Raw genomic sequence first — 20,350 nt, 5'->3', positions numbered from 1 at the left:
TGATCTTTGTGTTATGTGTCCTGTCCTCCTCCCTTCATTCAGCTAATGTGTTAAATTACATTACGGATCTCTTAAAATGTCAAAAAAAAAAAGCTTGCACGCTTGGGATTAAACACAACTTTGTCATGCTGTGTCATCTGTTTTACCCATTGTTGGGTTTAGTTTGCCATTAATTAATTTATATTATTTGCGCTTCTGTGACTAATTCAGATCAGCTAGTAAATTTGCCTTTGCATGTATTCCTTGTCAAGAATATATTGAACAAACTAAGATGTTCTATTCCTTCAGTAGGGAAAGTTATATTTTTCCCCTGGAATTCAACTATTTAATCTAAATTTTCAAACTATCACATCTTTTTCATAATGTGATCTTTTCTGTCACTGTAAGTGTGACACTATCTTCATTCCAAAAGTGGCTTACCTGCACCATCTCGCTAACTTTCCTCTGCCCATGTGGCCAGAGATTTTATCATTATCTTGTGTTTCTGAAACACTGACATCTAGCAATTTTGTTCAACTCTATCACATCTGTTTTCAGTTTCATCAAGGTAGGCTCTAATTTTTATCATTTTTCCTTAACAGAGTGGAAAGGCGTGGAGATTATTCTATATTAAGTAAATGATCAATGAACTGTCCTTTCATCTACCACCTGATTTTATTTTTATAATAGAATACAATGGATATTCAAATATCCAATACATTCCCTCGTTTGGAAAAGACCTCTAGCTTATCAATGCTGGTCTTTTTAACCAGTGCCATCGTGTCTATTCAATTAAACTATCAGATGATTAAGGAAGAGGGAATTGCACCGTTGATGTAAAAGAATTTTTACTATAAACTTCCCGTAAGAGAATAGCAGACAGCGTAGAAAGAAGCAGAAAGGACACCAACTTTGAAATCACACCAGGGTGGATTCAAATCCCGATTCTGTCACTTACAGCCTATGTGGTGTTAGGCAAGTACTTAATCCCTCCCAGCTTCGATTCCTTCATGCGGTAGTCAGTGCTGCCACTTGCCAAGTGTTTACATTCTCCCCTGTCCCAGGCACCTGGTAGAACTGCCCGTCCTGACTGCCTTCCTTGGGTCAGGATCGTGCATGTGACTAGCTCTGGCCGATGGGTTGTGAGTGACCAGTGACATGGGTTATTTCTGGGCCAGAACGTTTGGTTGTTGGTTTGAGATCCCCTAGGGCTCTCTCCCACTCTGACGCAGTGACTAACCCTTTTCTAGATGGTGGTTGCTCCATTAGTTTGGGTCTCTGGGTCATTCCAATAAGAATCGCTCAGACCCAAACATCCCCCATGCCATGAAGGATGTGCACCTGCCATAAACATGCAGCAGGAGTGAGAAATAAGCCACTGAGGTTTGGGGGTTGCCAATAAGCACAGCGTTACACTCAGCCTCTCCTGTCTCATATAGCTCATCTATCAATTAAAATAACACCCTCTCAGGATTTTCCTGAGGGTTAAATGCAGTAACTTGCATGACGGCCAAGGTTGTCACAGTGCTTGACATATAACAGGGGCTCAAACTATGGTAGCTGTAATTATTAATAACAAAATGGTTCTGAAGAAGTGTGTGTGTGTATGTGTGTGTGTGTGTGTATATATATATATATATATATATATATATATAAAATGAGCAGGACTGCGTCTGCTTGTCCTGACAGGTAAGTTGTATCCTGTTTTCAAGAGTGGGGCACTTTATTTGCTGCCACAGGTAACACTTCCTAATCACTTGCATTTATGCACGTATTGTTTGCCACCACCAAGGTATCAGACGCATGCTTGACGGTATCTCTGAAGAGCAAAAATGTGGAAAGCTTCAAGCAGGAGAGACTGACTAATGACATAAAATAAAATGAATTAAAGGGCAATAACCAATTTCTTAATGAGCAGAATAGATTACAACTACTATAAACCCACACTGCGCTGTTCTGAGTAAACAAAGGCACAAGGTTTTAAAGTGTTAGAAGATGTAGTCTGAACAGGGTTTCCCCAAATAATTTCTGAAGAGCACTGGTACCTCAAATGCTCTATGGAAAAACTGTGCCATTCCCATATCAGTTGGGGAGAGTAGCCCTCCCTTTCAGACTCAATGTTGTATATTAGCAGAGCATCTAACAAATTCCTACAGTATTCGTTTACCTTCAGTTCTGTATGTCCCACACTTCCTTAGAGTAGAGCACATTTTGTTGTTGCTTTGTCCTGGCCCTAGTGTCTCACAGAACAGACTTGGAAATGCTGAAATGAGAGAAAAATCGATTATTCGAGCTACATGTGATATCAAAAATCACAAGTCACAATATTCTCTAGCCATCTGCCGAGCAATACTTAAAACCCCATAAGTTTAAGCACTATCTTGCTGATTAGCTCAACTTCATTCACCCAATACCACTTTCATAACGTACCAAATGTTATCACCCATGATTGTACCTTAAATCCATTCACTATACTTTTCCACAGGAAGAAAAGGGGAGTTTTCAGGAAGGAATCTAAGAAGCAATCACAGAATCCGGGGGTGATAGGGGAAGAATCAGAAACAAAAGAGCGTCAAGCTATACTACTATAAGCCACTGAGGGATCCTAAGCACAAAATGAAATTTGTCACCCCACTCCCCAATGTACTTTGTAAAGCCAATGGAAGTTCAATTAAAGTATAACAAGTAAATTCTGAATCTTCACATCATGACGACTTGGACACTTTCATTGAAATTATCAAATTCTCTTTAAAAAAAAAAAAAATACTGCTTCTCCTCTCTCCCTTTCGCCCACCCCTCTGAGCCCATGTTTAGAATGTTTAGTAGAAAAACAAATCACGGAAACAAAGAGAATCTTTACATAATCAAATAAAAGACAGAAATTAAGATTGGGCCTGGAATCGCCTATACAAACTGGCATCTAGGAAGTCTCGAATGTCTTTAATAACAACATGGTCCGAGGAGGGACAGAGGAGAGAATCACCTGGCACAGACAGTGAATCAGGCAGGGTGACGGGAAAAGGTAGAGCTTCCAGTGTGGGGCCGGGGTGGTGGGGGAGGGGGGATCCCATCGGGCTTCCACAGCCCTAACCCTGACAGACGACTTACAAGTTCGTGAACCCCCGCCGCCCCGCTACCCACCCCACCTCTCACATCTTAGCCCCACATTCTGCCCCAGAGCTTTCTCCTCCTTCACTTCACTCTCTACCAACAACAGCTCCTGTGAATCCAGGATCAAGGCGGACGGCAGACATAGATGCACAAGCGCGCGAGAGCACACACACGCGTGCGCGACAGCACGCACGCACGCACGCACGCAAGCGCGCAAGCACGCGCGCGCACACACTCACAAGGTTTCTCTGCCAAGTGTGTGCAAGTTTGGCCACATTAAGAAAGTCCTCTGCCTACCTCCACCCAACCCCCTCACCCCTCCGCCCCCTTAAGCGATGATGGTCTATTTCTCTGTTCTTAAGCCCCCCCAAACCTCCACACACAGCCTCTGTTATTTGAAGATTGCTCAGCCGCCCCTTAAAGCCCAATTCTCAGTAAACTTCTGGTAACGGCTGGTTCCCCTAATACCAGACTTCCTTCCACTGCGGCAGGATATGAAAGTTGCCGGACAGCTTGAGCCACCGTCCGATAAAACTTCCGCCTGAGTCAGGGGGTGGAGCACAGTTCTAACGGTCGTCTACCTCGGTAGTTCTGACTCCTCAGAAAGTCACGGTCAGGAGACCTTCCCGACACTTGAAGGGCGGGTGCCTGTACCTGAGGAGAGGAGAGGTCAAGGTCACACAACCGCCGGAAGTGCGTCTCTGACAAGACTCGCGAGAGTTCAATCTTCGTGATACTGGGAGGGCGTGGAATCTCACGTGACCACAGGAGGCACGTGTGCAGCAGACATTGGTTAGTTGCGGTGCTCACGTGACCACAAGGGTTTTGCCTGCCACATGATGATAGGAGCCACTTGCCTGCCCACACACGGATCTGCAGAGTTTGGCAGCTCACAATCTTCCCATGACAGAGAGGAATGAGCCTGACTCTGTGGCCGTGGGGAGGAGTGGGTGGGAACAGTGTACATGACCATAGCATCCACATGGCCCTGAACAGTAGGTCATCTACATGACTTCGAGGGCTGAGACTTCCACATGGTGGTAGCCAGTAACGGCCACATGAGGGAAGAATCCATGTGAGCAACAGGGTTCAGGAGTCCACCATACTCTAGTGACTGGAAGAGTTGGGCCCACCACATGACCATAGCAGCAACATAACAAGAGAGACCACATGACCTCAAAGTTTTGGAGCCCTCGGTGCTGGTATGACCAGGAGGGCTCTACCAGTAGGGCTCATAATTGTAGTATTCGCATGATGGCAGCATCTACGTGACCTGCAGCCTTAGGATGCAGCAAGGCTCAAGTACCTAGGAGCGGTGGGTCAGCTTGGGTCAACTGCCTGACAGTAGAATGCAACCATTGTAGAGTTCTACTGATCTGCATGTTTCAGGAGACCATTATGTTCATGAACCCCAGAGCTCTGATAATGCTCACATTTCTGAGATGGTGGTACCTCCAGATAACCTTCCACAGCAGACAAACTTGAGCTTTCTCTACGCCCATCCCTTTTTGTTTGTTTGTTTGAAACGGAGTTTCGCTCTCGTCGCCCAGGCTTGAGTGCAATGGTGCAATCCTGGCTCACTGCAACCTCTGCCTCCTGGGTTCAAGTGATTCTCCTGCCTCAGCCTCCCAAGTAGCTTGGATTGCGGGCACCGGCCAACACGCCTGGCTAATTTTTGCATTTTTTTTTTTTTTTCCAGTGGAGACGGGGTTTCACCACGTTGGCCAGGTTGGTCTTGAACTCCCGAGCTCAGGTGATCCACCACCTTGGCCTGCCAAAGTGCTGGGATTACAGGCATGAGCCACCGTGCCCGGTCCCTCTATCCTTCCATAATATATTTTATGTGTTTTGTTTCTAACAAACATGAAATTTAATACTTTACAGTGAAAAAGATCCTCACTAAAACCATAATCGTAGACACTACTGCAAGAGCCTAAGCCATCCGTACAGGTCAGCACGGTTGACTTAATTTCATACAGGTGCAAAGGAAATTAAGGCAAACCTAATGAATTTGAGTTGTCCATTTGAAAAAGAAAATGTGTATAGTGATTAGTATGTGCCACACACTCCAAAGGTTAACGCATTTAAGAGTGCTAACTCTATGGAGTAGGTACTATAACAGAATTTTACAGACGAGGAAATTGAAGCACAGAGGCATTAAATCACTTGCCTAAGAGGTCACAGACATTGTAGGTGGCAAGCCAGCTGTCTCCCCCAGGCAGTGTGGCACTAGACTGTTCTGACCGCCCCCGGGTGTTCCAAGCAGAATTAATTTTAGTTCAGCCTTATTAATTCACACAAACTGGAAGCCAGACCCAGTTACTGAAGCGTTGAGATCTTGGATGTTCTCTTTGAAATGCCAACTAAGTAATTTCAAGTATTATTAGTAAATAGCACCAGTCAATGCTGAATCTAATTAAGGACCTCAGGAGACGCAGTTAAATGTATACATATAAACCTACTATTAATATATAAAATATGTGTATATAAAAGACAGTATAAAATGCTTGAGGTTAGTTGAAAACATTTCCTTCTTATAAAAATCACTGAAAAGAGAAATATCAGCACGTTTAAAACATCATACCTGGCTCTTGCCTGAACTACAACAATTTTGAATTCGTGGAATCTGAATTATAATTAGATTTTACCGTTTCATTATTCTTCCTCTGTCTTCCCAAAAAGGACAGAGAAAAGAGAAGGAGAGTACACACTGCAGTGGTTGTTGTTGTTAATCGCAATTTCACGAACCCCATTTTTGCTGATTTGTGTGGGAAGCTGCAGCTTCATCAGCATAACCAAAATAAATTTGGTGGAGTGGAGTGTTCCTGGTTTGCTTGCAGAGGCAAACGGTGCTATCCAAGCGTTGGGATTACTCTGCTAGGTTCCCACCCTGTGGCCTGGCTACATAAACAAGCAGAAGAAAACTCAACAGACCAAATTTTCCACCACACTTAAAGTGGAATATACTACTGAGGACAACAGGCTGTGTTTGTGGTTATAAGGTTATCAAAGGAAATCATGACATTTGGAAGGAAGGACTAGGAAGTGCAAATCAGTGGGTCTCGGATAATTCTGGAAAATTACTTGTGGGACACATGTAAATAAAGGATATAAAATGGGGCCACATATTTATGAAAGAACCTACGATGAAATTTCAAGTTGGATTTAGGAAGTATCTATACACAGTCACAGGATGGAAGCCTACTTCAAGACCTGGTATCTGCCCCAACCCCAGTTCCTATCACTACATACAGATGAACAGATCACCAGTAAAAGGCACAGCAGAATGTTATCTAGCCCACCTATGCTCAACTGGAACTTACACAGTATTGATGGTGATTATGGTCAAATTATTTCACCAAAAGACAAATCCTAATTATAACTCTTACTTTAAGTCATATTTTGCTCCCATCAGACTTGATACTCATATCATTAACCCTTTCTCTGAGATGATTATCAGGAGTTTGTTCGGATATATATATATATATATATATATATATATATATATATATTTTAAGTTACACCAATGGAAGTCTGTAGGCGCTCTAGTATACACAGACAGTGGGGGAAGGTAACTCTATGGGCAAAGATTCATATGTCTGGGGTCCAGTTTAGGCACTGAATTTATTAGGCGCCGTGTTTACTTAGGTGAGGCAGGTTCAGAAGCCGTTTCTCTTGCATGTGATATGGCAAGATTCAGCGGGAACAACTTTCTCTTCTTTGACCTTTTTGTTCTGTGGTGGACATTTTGGAGATCTGTGCTAGTGTCTTTAGGAGGAGTAGCTTTACCTAACACAGAAAAGAGAGAAAGAGGAGGACCGGAACTCCCTTTCCAGAACTTACTTACTTAGAACTCCCCTAAGTAACAGAACGGTTGTGACGTTAAATTAAACATAAATACTCTAATGTTTTTGGTTTGAACACGGATACATACACCTGAACTAGATGTCCTATGTAAATTAACTTTCAGAAAGTAAAATGACTTACCTAGCAACAGCATACAAGGGAAAGCATAAGCTGGGACTCTGTCATTATGGGCATTGGATTCAACATATATTTTTCTGTGTTCCTTTGTGGAATTCGTTAACGTCGCTAGAAGTAACTTTATGTCAGTGCCAACCAACGGGAAAAAAAGAGAAGCAGTTGCAGATAGTGCTCGCTGGCAAATTGCTCAATATGCCAACCCCTCAATGCAAGGTAAAATTCAACAGCTCTAGGTAATAGGCTCACTTTTTGAGTACTACCACAACATACAAATACAAAATTACATCTACGTTGAAAACTTTTTTCAGGCAAAGGATGGAGAGGAGTGAAAAGGTAGGGATTCCATAGAGGGTGTTTACTCAAGAGCAGTGCCATTTGTGACGATGCAGCTCTCTGGTACAATGTGGAAACCCCCTCCACTGTGAAGACCATTAAAAAACAAAAAGAGGAATTATGATTCAAAGATTTATAATGTATTAAAAGGAGAGAAGTTTAAATTTCCCAGATTGCTTCTTGTTATCTGCTCAAGGCAACCATATTTCGCAATTCAAGAAATAGTTCTAACTACTCTCTTGGAAAATATTGTCAGATCATTTAAAAAATATAGTCAGCCACATTGTTTTCTTTTTGGTGTATGAAAAGCTTAGCGTTTGTTTCTTGTGATCAGCTTATCACTGATAAATTATTATCGGCGATTAGATCCTGTGGAAAAATGCAGAATATTTAATGTTTGTTTTATTTTTTTTAATCCTTGGATTTTAAACATCACATCGTTTATCAACAGTTATAGAATGACTCACTGGCCAGATTGCTCAGTTAGCTAAATCAATCAAGGAGTTAGCAAATAATGAGCCAATGAACACGATTAAGCTCATTTGACAGTGTAGATGAAGGCTAAGGCAATACATGAGCAAAAAGCACATTACATACCTTGTCTATGTGATACTACAACGTCTTTATTAAGAGCTTCCATTTATAGATGGATAATTAATTTTCAAATCTGCATATTTGCAGATTGGGTGATTTCTTATTTTTAATTTTCTTTTCATATACATATTTGGTATTGTTATGGAAACATTCTTTTTAAAGCATGAATAAATGCATGCATTGGAGGAAAAGGTTGTTCTTTAATTTTGGTACATTATATGAGTCTGACTTGATTCTTTTTTGTTGCTATTGACTCAGGGTGGTGGCAAAATATTATGGAAACTATTTAGGGAAAGTTATAGATTGTAGTTTCAAACCTTTTGGAAGGCCAAAAGGTTTTATTGAGGCAGGCTGAAGGCAGCCACCTCATTAACATTAGCACAGGAAAGAGATAGGCAGTGATCAAAGGCTTTACCCCACACCCGTTTGTCTCCACTCTGTTTACTCCTGTTAACTTTGTGCTAGATAGTCCTCTCAGTGGGAGATCAAAGGGGAATTACCTGTTAATAGTGTTTACTCTGGGCCCCGGAACCTAAAGCTTATATCATTTGTATAACCACTATTTTAGCCATGTTAATTATCCACAAGTGTGTTAACTTAAAACCTCTGTTGTAAAACCTTGAGGGAATAAAAGTGTGAATGGACACAGGGTCTGGGTTGATTGGTTGCATTTCACCCTCTGAAAGCAGCCAATGGCCATCCCTAGCCCACTTGTATCACTGTAACGGTGTGAGAGTGCATTGATTCATCCGTCGTTGAGTCTGGGTCTGCAGGTCAGACTTCTGCAGGCGGTGACAGAAGTCTCAGGTGGTGACCCTGATGTGATCGAGGCCACATATTTTTTTTTTTTTTTTTTTTTTTTTTTTTTTTTTTTTCTTTCTTTTTTTTTTTTTTTTTTTTTTTTTTTTTTTTTGGTGAGATGGAGTCTCACTCTGCCACCCAGGCTGGAGAGAAGTGGCACAATCTCTGCTCACTGCAACCTCTGCCCCCCGGTTCAAGCGATTCTCCTGCCTCAGCCTTCCAAGTAGCAGGGACTACAGGCGTGTCTCCCCACACCTGGCTAATTTTCTGTATTTTTAGTAGAGACGGGTTTTCACCATGTTAGCCAGGATGATCTCGATCTCCTGACCTCGTGATCCACCCACCTCAGACTCCCAAACTGCTGGGTTTACAGGTGTGAGCCACCACGCCCGGCCAGGTCTGACTTTCTTCCAAAGACCCAGGGAACCTCAAGAGGCATCCATCATGGGATTCTTTGACTGTTCCATACTGAAACTCGAGGATCCACAATTCTTAAGACTGTTCCGTACTGAAATCCAAGGATCTTCAATATCTTTATGAAGTCTGTGCCGGTGTTTACAGAAAGATAAAACTTAACAGTAAATATGAAGAATTCATTTACCGCTAGTCAAATTATCCTGACACAACATCATCTCAGGACAACACTGAATAGAAAACTTTGCTGACGAGTTGAAAAAGAATGAATATGGGATTTCCCACAATGGATGCCTCTGGAGGTTCTTCCGAAACATACACCGCACAGGGGAGAACTCCCATGCTTTGTAACTGCCTATTCGTGAATTCAATATAGGTAGCTCCTGAACAAAAGTATCTGTCTTTGTTACCCAGAGAGTCACTCTATTTGGAAACAAGAAGGACTTGAATATTGTGGTTACTACGCTCATAGTGGTATACATGATTTGAGTCTGTGCCTGCAGGTGACATTTTTATTTACCTACACAATATACATTCTTCACCTTCTTGATAGGGCTCGGGCCTCCATCAGTGTATCTCCTCCCAATACAGTCATGTGCTTGGGGATATATGGTCACTTTCTTAGCTCCAAGAGTGTGCCCGGAATTAGTCTAATCTAATCCAATAATCCAATGTCCAGTCCAACAGTGGTTAGGTCAAGATTTAGCCTGGATCTTTACATCTTTCAATTACTGGCTCAGTTAACCATGAAACCCACCCTGCCTCAGAACTCTCAGTTATATAAACAAATGTCTTTCCTTATTGGATAAGCCAGTGAGACTTGCACTTTCTGTTAGCTGTCGTTTAAATATCCCCAACCAATACACATACAACTTTATGGCCATTCAAGCATCTTACAAAGGTGGCTTTCTAAAATAAAAACAACGTATTGGTCTTTTGGTCAAAGACTTTTACGTCTCATTCAGAGTTTCTACACCTAATCTTGTCACAATCCTGGATGATTTCAATGTTTGTGTAGAAAACCAGTCTGATTCCAAGCCTCATGGTTGCAAGACCTCTTCTATTTTAATGTTCCTGTCAACTTGACTTTGACTCTCATTTGACTGCCATGCTCACGGCCACTCCCTGGATCTTGCTACTTCTTGGAACTGCCCCCACTCTAAAATAGTGCACTTTTATATTTTATTGAGGCAACTTCGCTATAACTCTGAACATCGTGTTTTATATATTTCTCGGCTATGTTTTTGAGTGCATGTAAGTTCAGCCTTTTCGACTCTTTGATAAAAGTTCTATCATGACGACGTGGTGGCCTTCTTTATTCCAAATAACGGTTGTTGTCCTAACGCCTTTTTTTGTCTGACACTAATACAAAAGTAACAGTTTAAACGGTTTGACTTACGTCTGGTATTTACATATATATTTTTTAACCATCACTTCATTTGCTTCATTTCTGTGACAGGTCAGAAGAGTTATGTTCATGATGCCCAATGTTGAGATGGCATTGCTAATGAAAGACAAGAGGGCCAAGGTGAGAGAAGGGGCAATGAGCAAGCAGGCGTATGACATGCTGGGCTTTCATAATCCTGCCGCTTCTCAAGTTCAGAAGACTCTCTACGGGCCGAGAGGTTCTGGTGGATGGCAGGAAAGATGTGGGATAACTAAGCCCCAGAGAGGACTATACTAAGACTACTTTGTGACTCAAGAGTGTTTCACCGAGGAGAGGCAGGGGCATTTACTGCTGAGGATTTGGGACTGGAGCACAGTTAGACAGCAGGAATGTTTTGGTGATCGATTACACAGCATAGTGAGAAGAGTTAGTAATAGCGTATCGTATATATCAGTTGCTTTAAAAGTAGATTTTAGATATTCTCAGAATAAAATGTGATAAGTAGGTGAGATGATGGACATATCAATTAGTTTCAGTTAATCTTTCTAAATGTGTATGTACACTTTTCAAAGTATCCCATTGTACCCCATAAATATATACAATTTTTGGTCAAATTAAAAAATAAATAAATAAAATTTAAAAACAAATGAAAGGAACACAGAGCTTGAAATCCAACTCTTTGCTATTACTAATAGAACCTCTCTTTTACTTCACCATACTTGGCCTTTCTTAGTCTCAGCTTTCAATTTAGCTACAGACAAAATTGTTACAAAATAACAAGGTGCAGAGTTTTGAGATACAGTGCAACGTTTTCCCTTTTTCAGGACATGATTCTGTGCCTTTTGACAAAAGCATGCAACCACGTGATCAACCCAAGAATTAAGATCTTGGACATGTCCAAACCTCCATAAAATGCCACCATGCCCTTTTAAAGATGATCTTCTACAGCCCAGGAGAACCACTGATTGATTTGTTCTGTCTCTCTGGTTTTCCCTTTTCTACAAAGCCAAATAAATGGCATTGTATGTAGACTTTTGAGTAGGTCTTCTTTCACGCAGCATAATGTATTTGAGAGCCATCCATTCTGTGGCACGCATATTATGTTGTCAGTACTTAGAACCTGTCTTGCTGTGCAGTAGTGTTTCATTGTGTGTACACACCACAGTTTGTTCATCCATTCCCCAGTTAATGCGCATTTGGGATGTTTCCAGTTTTTAGCAAACTAAGAAAGATTTGCTTGCAGGTTTTTCTGGGAAAAAGGTTTTCATTCCTCTTGGGTAAATACCCTGGAGTGGGATTGCTGTGTAAGTGTATCTTTAATTTTATGCAAAACTGCCAAATTGTTTATCAAAGTGCCTGGGCCGTTTTATATTTCCACCAACAATGAGCGACAGTCCCTTTTGTTCTATTTGCAGCACTTGCCATTGAAACAGCATGGTACCAGTACAAAAACAGACACATAGGCCAATGGAACAGAATAGAGATCTCATAAATAAGACCGCACATCTACAGCCATCTGATCTTTGACAAACATGACAGAAAGAAGCAATGAGGTAAGGATTCCCCATTTACTAAATAGTCTGTGAGAACTGACTAGCCACATGTAGAAAATTGAAACCGGACCCCTTATTTATTACACCTTATACAAATATTAATTCAAGATGGATTAAAGACTTAAATGTAAAACCTGAAACTATAAAAACCCTAGAAGAAAATCTAGCCAGTGCCATTCAGGACATAGGCACGGGCAAAGACGTCATGACAAAAATATCAAAAGCAATTACAACGAAAGCAAAAATTGACAAAGGGGATCTAGTTAAACTAGAGACCTTCTGCACAGTGAAAGAAACTATCATCAGAGAGAACAGATGATCTACAGACTGGGAGGAAATGCTTGCATTCTATCCATCTGACAAAGGTCTAATATCCAGAATCTACAAGGAACTTAAAGACATTTACAAGAAAAAACAAACAACCCCATTAAAAAGTGGGCAAAGGACATGAACAGACACTTTTCAAAAGGAGACATTTATGCGGCCAACAAACATATGAAAAAAAGCTCAACATCACTGATCATTAGAGAAATGAAAGTCAAAACCAATATGAGATACTATCTCATGCCAGTCAGAATGGTGATTTTTGTTTTTTTATAAAGTCATGAAACAACAGATGCTGGTGAGGCTGTGGAGAAATGGGATCGCTTTTACACTGTTGGTGGAAGTGCTAATTAGTCCAACCATTGTGGAAGACAGTGTGGCAATTCCTCAAAGACACAGTGTCAGAAATACCATTTGACCCAGCAATCTCATTACTGGGTGTCTACTCAAAGAAATATAAATCATACTATTATAAAGATACATGTACACGTATGTTCATTGCTGCCCTATTCAGAATACCAAAGACAATGAATCAACCCAAATGGCCATCAATAATAGACTGGATAAATAAAATGTGGTACATATACACCAGAGAATACTATGTAGCCACAAAAGGAACAAGATCATGTCCTTTGCAGGGACATGGATGGATCTGGAAGCCGTTATCCTCAGCAAAGTAACACAGGAACAGAAAATCAAACACCACATGTTCTCACTTAAAAGGGGAGCTGAACAATGAGAACACATGGACATGGGGAGGGGAACAACACACAATGGGGCCTTTCAGAGGGGCGGGAGGAAGGGAGAGCGTCAGAATAAATAGCTAATGCATGTGGGGCTTAACACCTAGGTGATGGGCCGATAGGTGCAGCAAACCACCATGACATGTGTTTACCTATGTAACAAACCTACATGCCGGGCACATGTACCCCGGAACTTAAAATAAACCTTAAAAACACATGAAGATTTTTAATAAAGAAAAAGTTTTAGGTCTAAAAATGACATTAACCATTAACTTCATGAAAGTAGAAATCCAACAGGTCATATTTTTAAAGCACTGTGAAGTGAAAGTAGAAATGTCAAAGAAAGTGAAATGAACAATTAATAACTAGCCACATACAATTTTTTTTTTTTTTTTTTGGAGATAGAGTTTCACTTTGTCCCCCAGGCTGGAGTGCAATGGTGCGACCTTGGCTTACTGCAACCTCCACCTCCCAGGGTCAAGCAATTGTCCTGCCTCAGCCTCCCAAATAGCCGGGACTACAGGTGCCCGCCACCACACCTATTTTTTTTTTTTTTTAAGTAGAGACAGAGTTTCACCATGTTGGCCAGGCTGGTCTCGAACTCCTGATCTCAAGTGATCCACCCGCCTCAGCCTTCCAAAGTGCTGGTATTATAGGCGTGAGCCACCGTGTCTGGCCGCCACATACAAATTTTACTTAAGATCAGTGTATATGACTATTGGATTAACAAGAAATTTCAAATTAAGAATATTTTACAAAGTCACAGTAATTTAGAGAAAGCCTTGCAACCAGAGTCAAAGGACTTGAATTTAACTGCTTCTACCAATACCAGTTAAATGTTACAGAAAACATCAATTCTGGCTTTGTCCACTACTATTCACTAAAATAGAAGCTATTCTTTCAGAAAAGTGCTCAAAACATAAAAATATCTTCAAATATTAATAAAGCATTCACATTCTAAACTTAATTATACCATATATTATATCGGAGAAGGTGGTGACATTCCAAATAAAGCTAAATCCAGAATTTCTCATGGAAAAAAAAAAAAAAAGGAATAGTATGAACAGTTCTTGCCTTCGTCTCATCTTATTAATTGTGATATGAAGTAGACATATTTTCTTCCCGTGACTTGGCAAATTTTGTTTCTCAGTTTTAAGTGTTGATCAGCTTCCATCATTTTATTCTTTGTTCCTTCTATGTCATGAATATCTCCAAGGAATCCTGTAGTGTAAACTTTTTTGCAAGTGTCACTTTCACTGGGATATCTTAATCCTTTCCATCAAAATCGTTTTCCAATTTCTGCTTCCAGCATTATTTCTTGTCATTTGCTTGCCTGCTTTTCTCTTTCTTGGCCAATTCCCTTTTTAAACTATCCAATTCTTTGGCAAAATGTCACATGAGTAGTTCACTGGGAGACAAGGTGGAAACTCAGCTTCATTCTTGGCTGTCGATGCATGAAATAAATAATAGATACTCAGTGACCAAACACGGTGAGATTTTAAAAGAAAAGTGGCATGACTGGTCACTGATCCTGATGCTCATCTATTATTTAAATAGTGATTTGTGGAGTGACACAAACAGAATTTGAAAGAAGTGGCATGACTGGCCACTGATCATGATTCTCATCTGTAATTTCAGTAGGGATTTGTGGACTGAAAAGCCAGCAGCAAAGTGTGGTCTTTATGGAACCACTGAGAGTTAGTTTACCATGGTAACTGAAATTGGACCCATGCTGTGAAGGGACTGGTGTTATTTAACCAAATCACGGTAAATAACCTTCCTGCATAGTGCAACTGTGCAAAGGGAGGACTGCATATAAAAATACACTTGACCTATGTTTAATATTAACCTGATACACAGCAACCTAGGTACACTCGCTCCTTAGTTCTAGGAAGTTTTTCATAAATTCCTGGAAATTTTATACATAGCCATCATGTCAGTAAATAGGGACACTTTTTTGATGACTTCATTTCCAATCTGTGTGCCTTTTAGTGCTTTCCTTTGCTTTATTGTATCAGTTGGGTCTTCCAAGGAGGTATGGAATAGGAATGCTGAGAGTGATTGTCTTTGCTGCAGTGCTATCATTTCAACATGGTGAACGGTAAAAACACATTAGTATGTGTCTTCTTTTTTTGTTTTTTACTATGTGTTTGACCTGCAGTGTCTTATCATTTCATCACGTAAACAATACAAATAAGTTATTCGTTATTCTACCTTTTTTGTTTCTCACAAAGTCTTGAATATTCAGTGTGCGTTTTACAGTAATCGTACATCACATTTTGTAGTAGTCAAATTTCTAGTGCTCAGTAGCCACACGTGGCTAGTGTCTACCATGCTGAACAGTGCAACTCTAGGAGAAGAGCAGAGGGAGCAAATACATACGGAATGATGTGTACCCTGAAGAAAATGTACATGGTACATTAAAAAAATGTACATGGTACATTAAAAAAGTATGGTAAAGTAAGGGGAGAGAAGTGGGGTAAGTAAGCAGAGGGAAGTAAGAGGAAAACCTCTTGGAGTAGGTAACATTTAAGCTATGGCCTGAGTCCTGATGAGCTATCCAACAGCAGATAGAGGCCAATGTGGATTGAGCAGAGTCTGCAAGGGGCAAAGCAAAAAGCACACAAACAAATAAACAAACAAATAAATCTGGCATATAGATGGGTTAAATCGCTTTCCCAAATCTCCAAAGAAAAGAGTGGGGAAACAGACAAATCATAGGACAATCTGTACTGTGAGTGACTTGGTGTAGGGTCCTATTTGCCTATTCATTCTTAGCACCAGGAACAGTACCTGATTAATAACAGACCTTTGGTGAATCTATGTGAAATAAGGGCTAAAGGAGCCCCCAGGCTTCTGAGACCCAGGAACGGAGATAGCAATATACTGATAAAGACACCAGTAGGTAGTGGGCATAGTTTGTTTATTGTTGTTGTTTATCATTTTAATTGCCAGCGGTTTCTCATAAGCAGCCTGAGGCAATCGTGAATACAAGAAGATCAAAGGAATTCAGTGAGTAATATTATTGGCTTCAGTAACCAGCACCTACTCCAGAAAAACATCCAGGAAAGGTTTCAATTGTCCTGACTGGTGTCAAGTACCCATAAGTGAACCGATCAGTGTGGATGGGGAAATGGTGTGCCATGACTGGGTCAGCCCACGTCACATACCCAACACTGTGGTCAGTAACGAGATGGAGGATGTAGAGGACAATGGACTAGAGACCCACAGCACTTCTCAATGTCTGCTGTTTTCTTCTTAGGGCTTTTCTCTTATAGAGGTCAGTTACACACCCAATCTTCCTAACACCAGGTTCCTGGAATAGCAGAATTTTACATTATGTGTCTTTAAAAACTGGGCTTCAGGCAAGAACATTCTGTTTTAGTGGCCACACGTCAGTGATGAAACAGCTCCTTGTCCCGTGAAAATCACTCAGGATGGGTGTCCTAGTTCATGTTGTTCTGCTGTACTGCCTGTAGCATCACCTTCAATTGGGCCTGCAGTTCAGCAAGCTTTTATGTCCAAACTGCCACGACAACGCCATTGTTTATAGCCATGGACAGGAACAGGATAAATCACATACTTCAGCTCCATCCAGGCTGTTAAGCGCTGCAGAAGACTTGTGAGCACCGGCATTGTAATGGGGTTGAAGACAAAGCTAGGGACACAGAGGTGGGAACAGTGGCTCAGGGCTGGGGTGACCACAGAGAAAGTAAAATCAGTTATCAGGCAGTTGTCTATCTCCAGATGCTGCAGGGTCCCTGAGACCTTCTCCAGCAGAGCCAGGAATGGCCCAGAAACTTCCCAGGGCATCTGATTGTTACTCAGACTCAACAGTTTTAGGTGGGTAACCTGAGAGCTCTGGGATAGGACAGTGATGTCTCTGGTAGAAAGTCCACAGAGAGACACATACACTGGATACAAATGAGGTAGCAGGACTCTGTAGAGGGAAGAAAGGAAGGTATTTCTGAAGAATGAGGGTTGGACTAGAGCAAGCAGTTCTGAATTATAGGTGCTTATGACTCTAGAATAAAGTAATCTGTATGTCCATTGTAACAGCAGTTAACATTGTGGGCTTTAGAGTCAGACTTAATAGATTTGTGACCCTAAGAAAGTTACTTTTCCACTCTGAGATACAGTTTTTTAGTCTTTCAAATGTGTACAATAGCAATTATTATACAGGATTCTGGGAAAGATTCAGTGAAAAAGAATTTAACTTAGTGCCTACAGTATAATTAGCAGCGTACCTAGTTCACTTATTTGATGGGGATGGGTCTGGGAAAGCAGCCGGCTGAGACTTACCTTTGACGAATTTCCAAATGACAAGTTCTCCATTCAAGTCCTAAGCCTCGGGAAAACTACAGGAACAAAATGATGTGGCAGTATTACCTATTGTGACCACTACACGGGGATTTGCATCAGTGCTACAGCATAAGTTATTTCTCCAACTGAACCCCTCTGCTTCTTCTCTAGAAGGCTATAAACTCCAATAAAAGAAGGACTGTTTTCTTTTTCATCCTAGTGTCTGCACATGGTTGACTGACTGACTGACTGACTGACCGGGCACAGCTGACTTTCCTAATCCTTTCTCCTCAGCATGAGGGACTACACTCTCTAGCTTGGCCAGTTTCAAACACCCAGCAGTGCCCGTGCTGATGTGGAAGGAGAAATAGCCTGCAAGGTATTTTAAGAATATCTATGACTAGTCACACTCCTTTGTTCATAATGGGGCATTCAGGGAACGCAGGTCCCTCCCCAGCCCCTCATCTGGAAATTTTGTCCAGCCGATCAGTGAGGCAGAAGAAAGACAAGCTGAGTTCCTGGAGGTTGTTCATCTGCTCAAGATGAGTGAGAAAAGTTGAGAAGTTTCTCTGCTTACAGGATTTTAAAGTGATTTTAGACAGACTAAGTCTGTCCAGGTGGATCCTCGGTGCCAAAAGGATGTTGACTTCACCCAAATAAGCCTGATCTCCTTCCAGGTGATCAGTGCGTCCCATTTCCAGAAACTGCAGGATGCTTTCATGGGCAGACACTTGATCATTTTGCAAATCTCTGCAGCAAAGGTGCAAGGACCCAAGGCTCTGCTCAACTTTACTCGAAAGGAAAGAAAAGAGCTGCCTTCTTCTCAGCGGAAAGGTCCTTTCTCAAGGGAAAGGCCCACTAACAATCCCATGCATTCCTTGGTTGGGCTGAGACTCAGACTCTAAACGTACAATTTCCAGGCACCTAACACTGTGCTTGGCTTCTTCTCCTTTCAGGATAGAGTGCTGAGATTAAACACAAGACTGAAAACAAAATGGAAATGTGCTCCTGATCTAAGAGCATGTGGTTCTGATGTCTGGGTCCTGCCTTAAACCTAGCACCCTCCGTTTTGGCCCCCTGTAGAGAGAGGAAGACAGAACATGAAAGGTAGCTGATTTTAATCTAACCCGGCAAGATCAATGAGGAGAAGCAGGGACAAACCCTTTATCTTTGCTCTTCACTCCACGTACAATCTACCAACAAATTTTTTTTTCCATGCAAACTCAACATCTTTCATTATTTTCCCCAACCTTCCTTCTCCTCTGATCCTCCCCAGTCTCAATGCCCATGTTGTTCTTCTATGTAATCATACCCAGGAGGTAAATCCATCAATAGCATTCTCAGTCACCTCTATTCCATAATCACCTCTGTAAGACATTAGAGTCCTTAAGGTGACCTGAAGTGCTGGACCAACAACGTCACAGAGATTCTCAGCATTCACCGTCAACTACCTTTAGGAGACTGTTAGGCTATCCCCTGCCTCAGGCTCCAGCATACCCTCCTGATGACTCACTATGCCTCTAGCGTACATAGGGTTACCAAGAGGAAGAGTTCTGGGCAGGGAAGATATGCAGACCATCAGCCGTGGCTCCCAAGATTTCGTAGTGTGACTCTGTACACTCAGTGGCCCAACACGGAGACAACGGGAAGGCCAAATCCTCACCATGGCCTTCCGTTTCATCTCCTGCCCTCCCGAGAAGGCAATGATAAACAATGGAACATAGAGGCCCCATGGGAGCTCCTCAAGAGCATGGATAGCTGCAGGCTCTTCACTCAGCAGACCCCATGCAGCAAGCTCTAGCAGTGTGGCTGGCACCTTTTGGTCCATCTTCATGAACCTGCTTTAGGGTGAGGAACATTAACAAATCCCGAAAAGATTTCCACAGTCTCTTGACTGCCACCAAGGATAGCAATGAATGAAATACACATTGAACAAATCTATGGTGAATCCAACAGCCACTTCGAGAGAACTATATCAGAATAGAAATAGACGTGTATGTACATACAAATGTCTGTGTTTGTGTGTGTGTGTGTATGTGTTTGTACACACACACACATATACATTTAGATAAGATAAAATGTCATCCAAAATCAGCTGTAAGTCAGCAGAAGGCAATGTCTAACCACCCAGACACCTGCCTCCCAATGTTTCCTGTGAAAAGGATATAAACCAATCACAAAGGAAGATGATGTAAATCTATACAGAAGCCACATCCTCATCGTTACTTAGAAACGGATAATGCCAAATCTTTAGTAGTGAGTAAAAAGAGAAAAAGCATGAAATCCCAGCACATGATCTGTCATGCTCCCATCACTAGGCTTTGCGGCAAGCAAAGACAGACCGAGAAAAGCTGCAAGAGATACAGAGAAAGGAAGAGGCAAGTTGGTCTGAAACTACAGTTAAAATGACTGGGCCCATACCAAGTCTAAAAAATACCGACAAGGTGACCCAGATAATGAGAGCAGGGACTATAGGGAAGGGCCTCTAAAATAGGTGTAATATAAACAGGTAGAGATGATCTCAGAATGTAGTCTTTGGGTTGGGTGCAGTTGCTGACATCTGTAATCCCATCACTTTGAAAGGCCTAAGGCAGGAGGATCCCTGAGCCCAGGAGTTTCAGATCAGCCTAGGCAACATAGTGAGACCTCGTCTCTACAAAACCTTAAAACATTAGCCGAGTGTGGTGGTGTGTGCCTGTGGTCCCAGCAACTCGGGAGGCTGAGGTGGGAGGATCGCTGGAGCTCAGGAAGCAGATGTTGCGGTAAGTCGAGATCACACCACTGCACTCCAGCTTGGGCAACAGGGCGAGACTCTGTCTCAAGAA

General features: G+C 41.7%; 2 protein-coding genes across 3 annotated transcripts in view; both read right to left on the bottom strand.

The window, feature by feature from the left end:
• LOC108297537 (nuclear RNA export factor 2-like) overlaps positions 1-20,350 on the bottom strand; it is a 58,626-nt gene that overhangs the window by 17,730 nt on the left and 20,546 nt on the right. Inside the window, exon 4 of the mRNA XM_037735452.1 lies at positions 2,147-2,242. Coding sequence (XP_037591380.1) covers positions 2,147-2,242 — 96 coding nt within the window. The remainder of the gene's footprint in view (positions 1-2,146; positions 2,243-20,350) is intronic.
• LOC108297543 (melanoma antigen preferentially expressed in tumors-like) overlaps positions 16,130-20,350 on the bottom strand; it is a 6,069-nt gene continuing 1,848 nt past the window's right edge. Inside the window, exons 2-3 of one of the 2 annotated variants that reach the window (XM_037735438.1) lie at positions 17,526-17,581; positions 16,130-17,163 (exon numbers count right to left, since the gene is read on the bottom strand). In XM_037735438.1, the coding sequence (XP_037591366.1) occupies positions 16,728-17,163; positions 17,526-17,581 (492 nt within the window). In that variant the 3' untranslated portion in view covers positions 16,130-16,727. Of the gene's footprint in view, positions 17,582-20,350 lie in introns of both variants that reach the window. The other variant, XR_005198596.1, reaches the window with a different exon arrangement.

This window comes from Cebus imitator, unplaced genomic scaffold (assembly GCF_001604975.1).
Source record: "Cebus imitator isolate Cc_AM_T3 unplaced genomic scaffold, Cebus_imitator-1.0 Scaffold812, whole genome shotgun sequence".
Lineage (NCBI taxonomy): Eukaryota > Metazoa > Chordata > Mammalia > Primates > Cebidae > Cebus > Cebus imitator.
The sequence above is the reverse complement of the archived record's forward strand: the minus strand, read 5'-3'. Positions and strand labels throughout refer to the sequence as shown.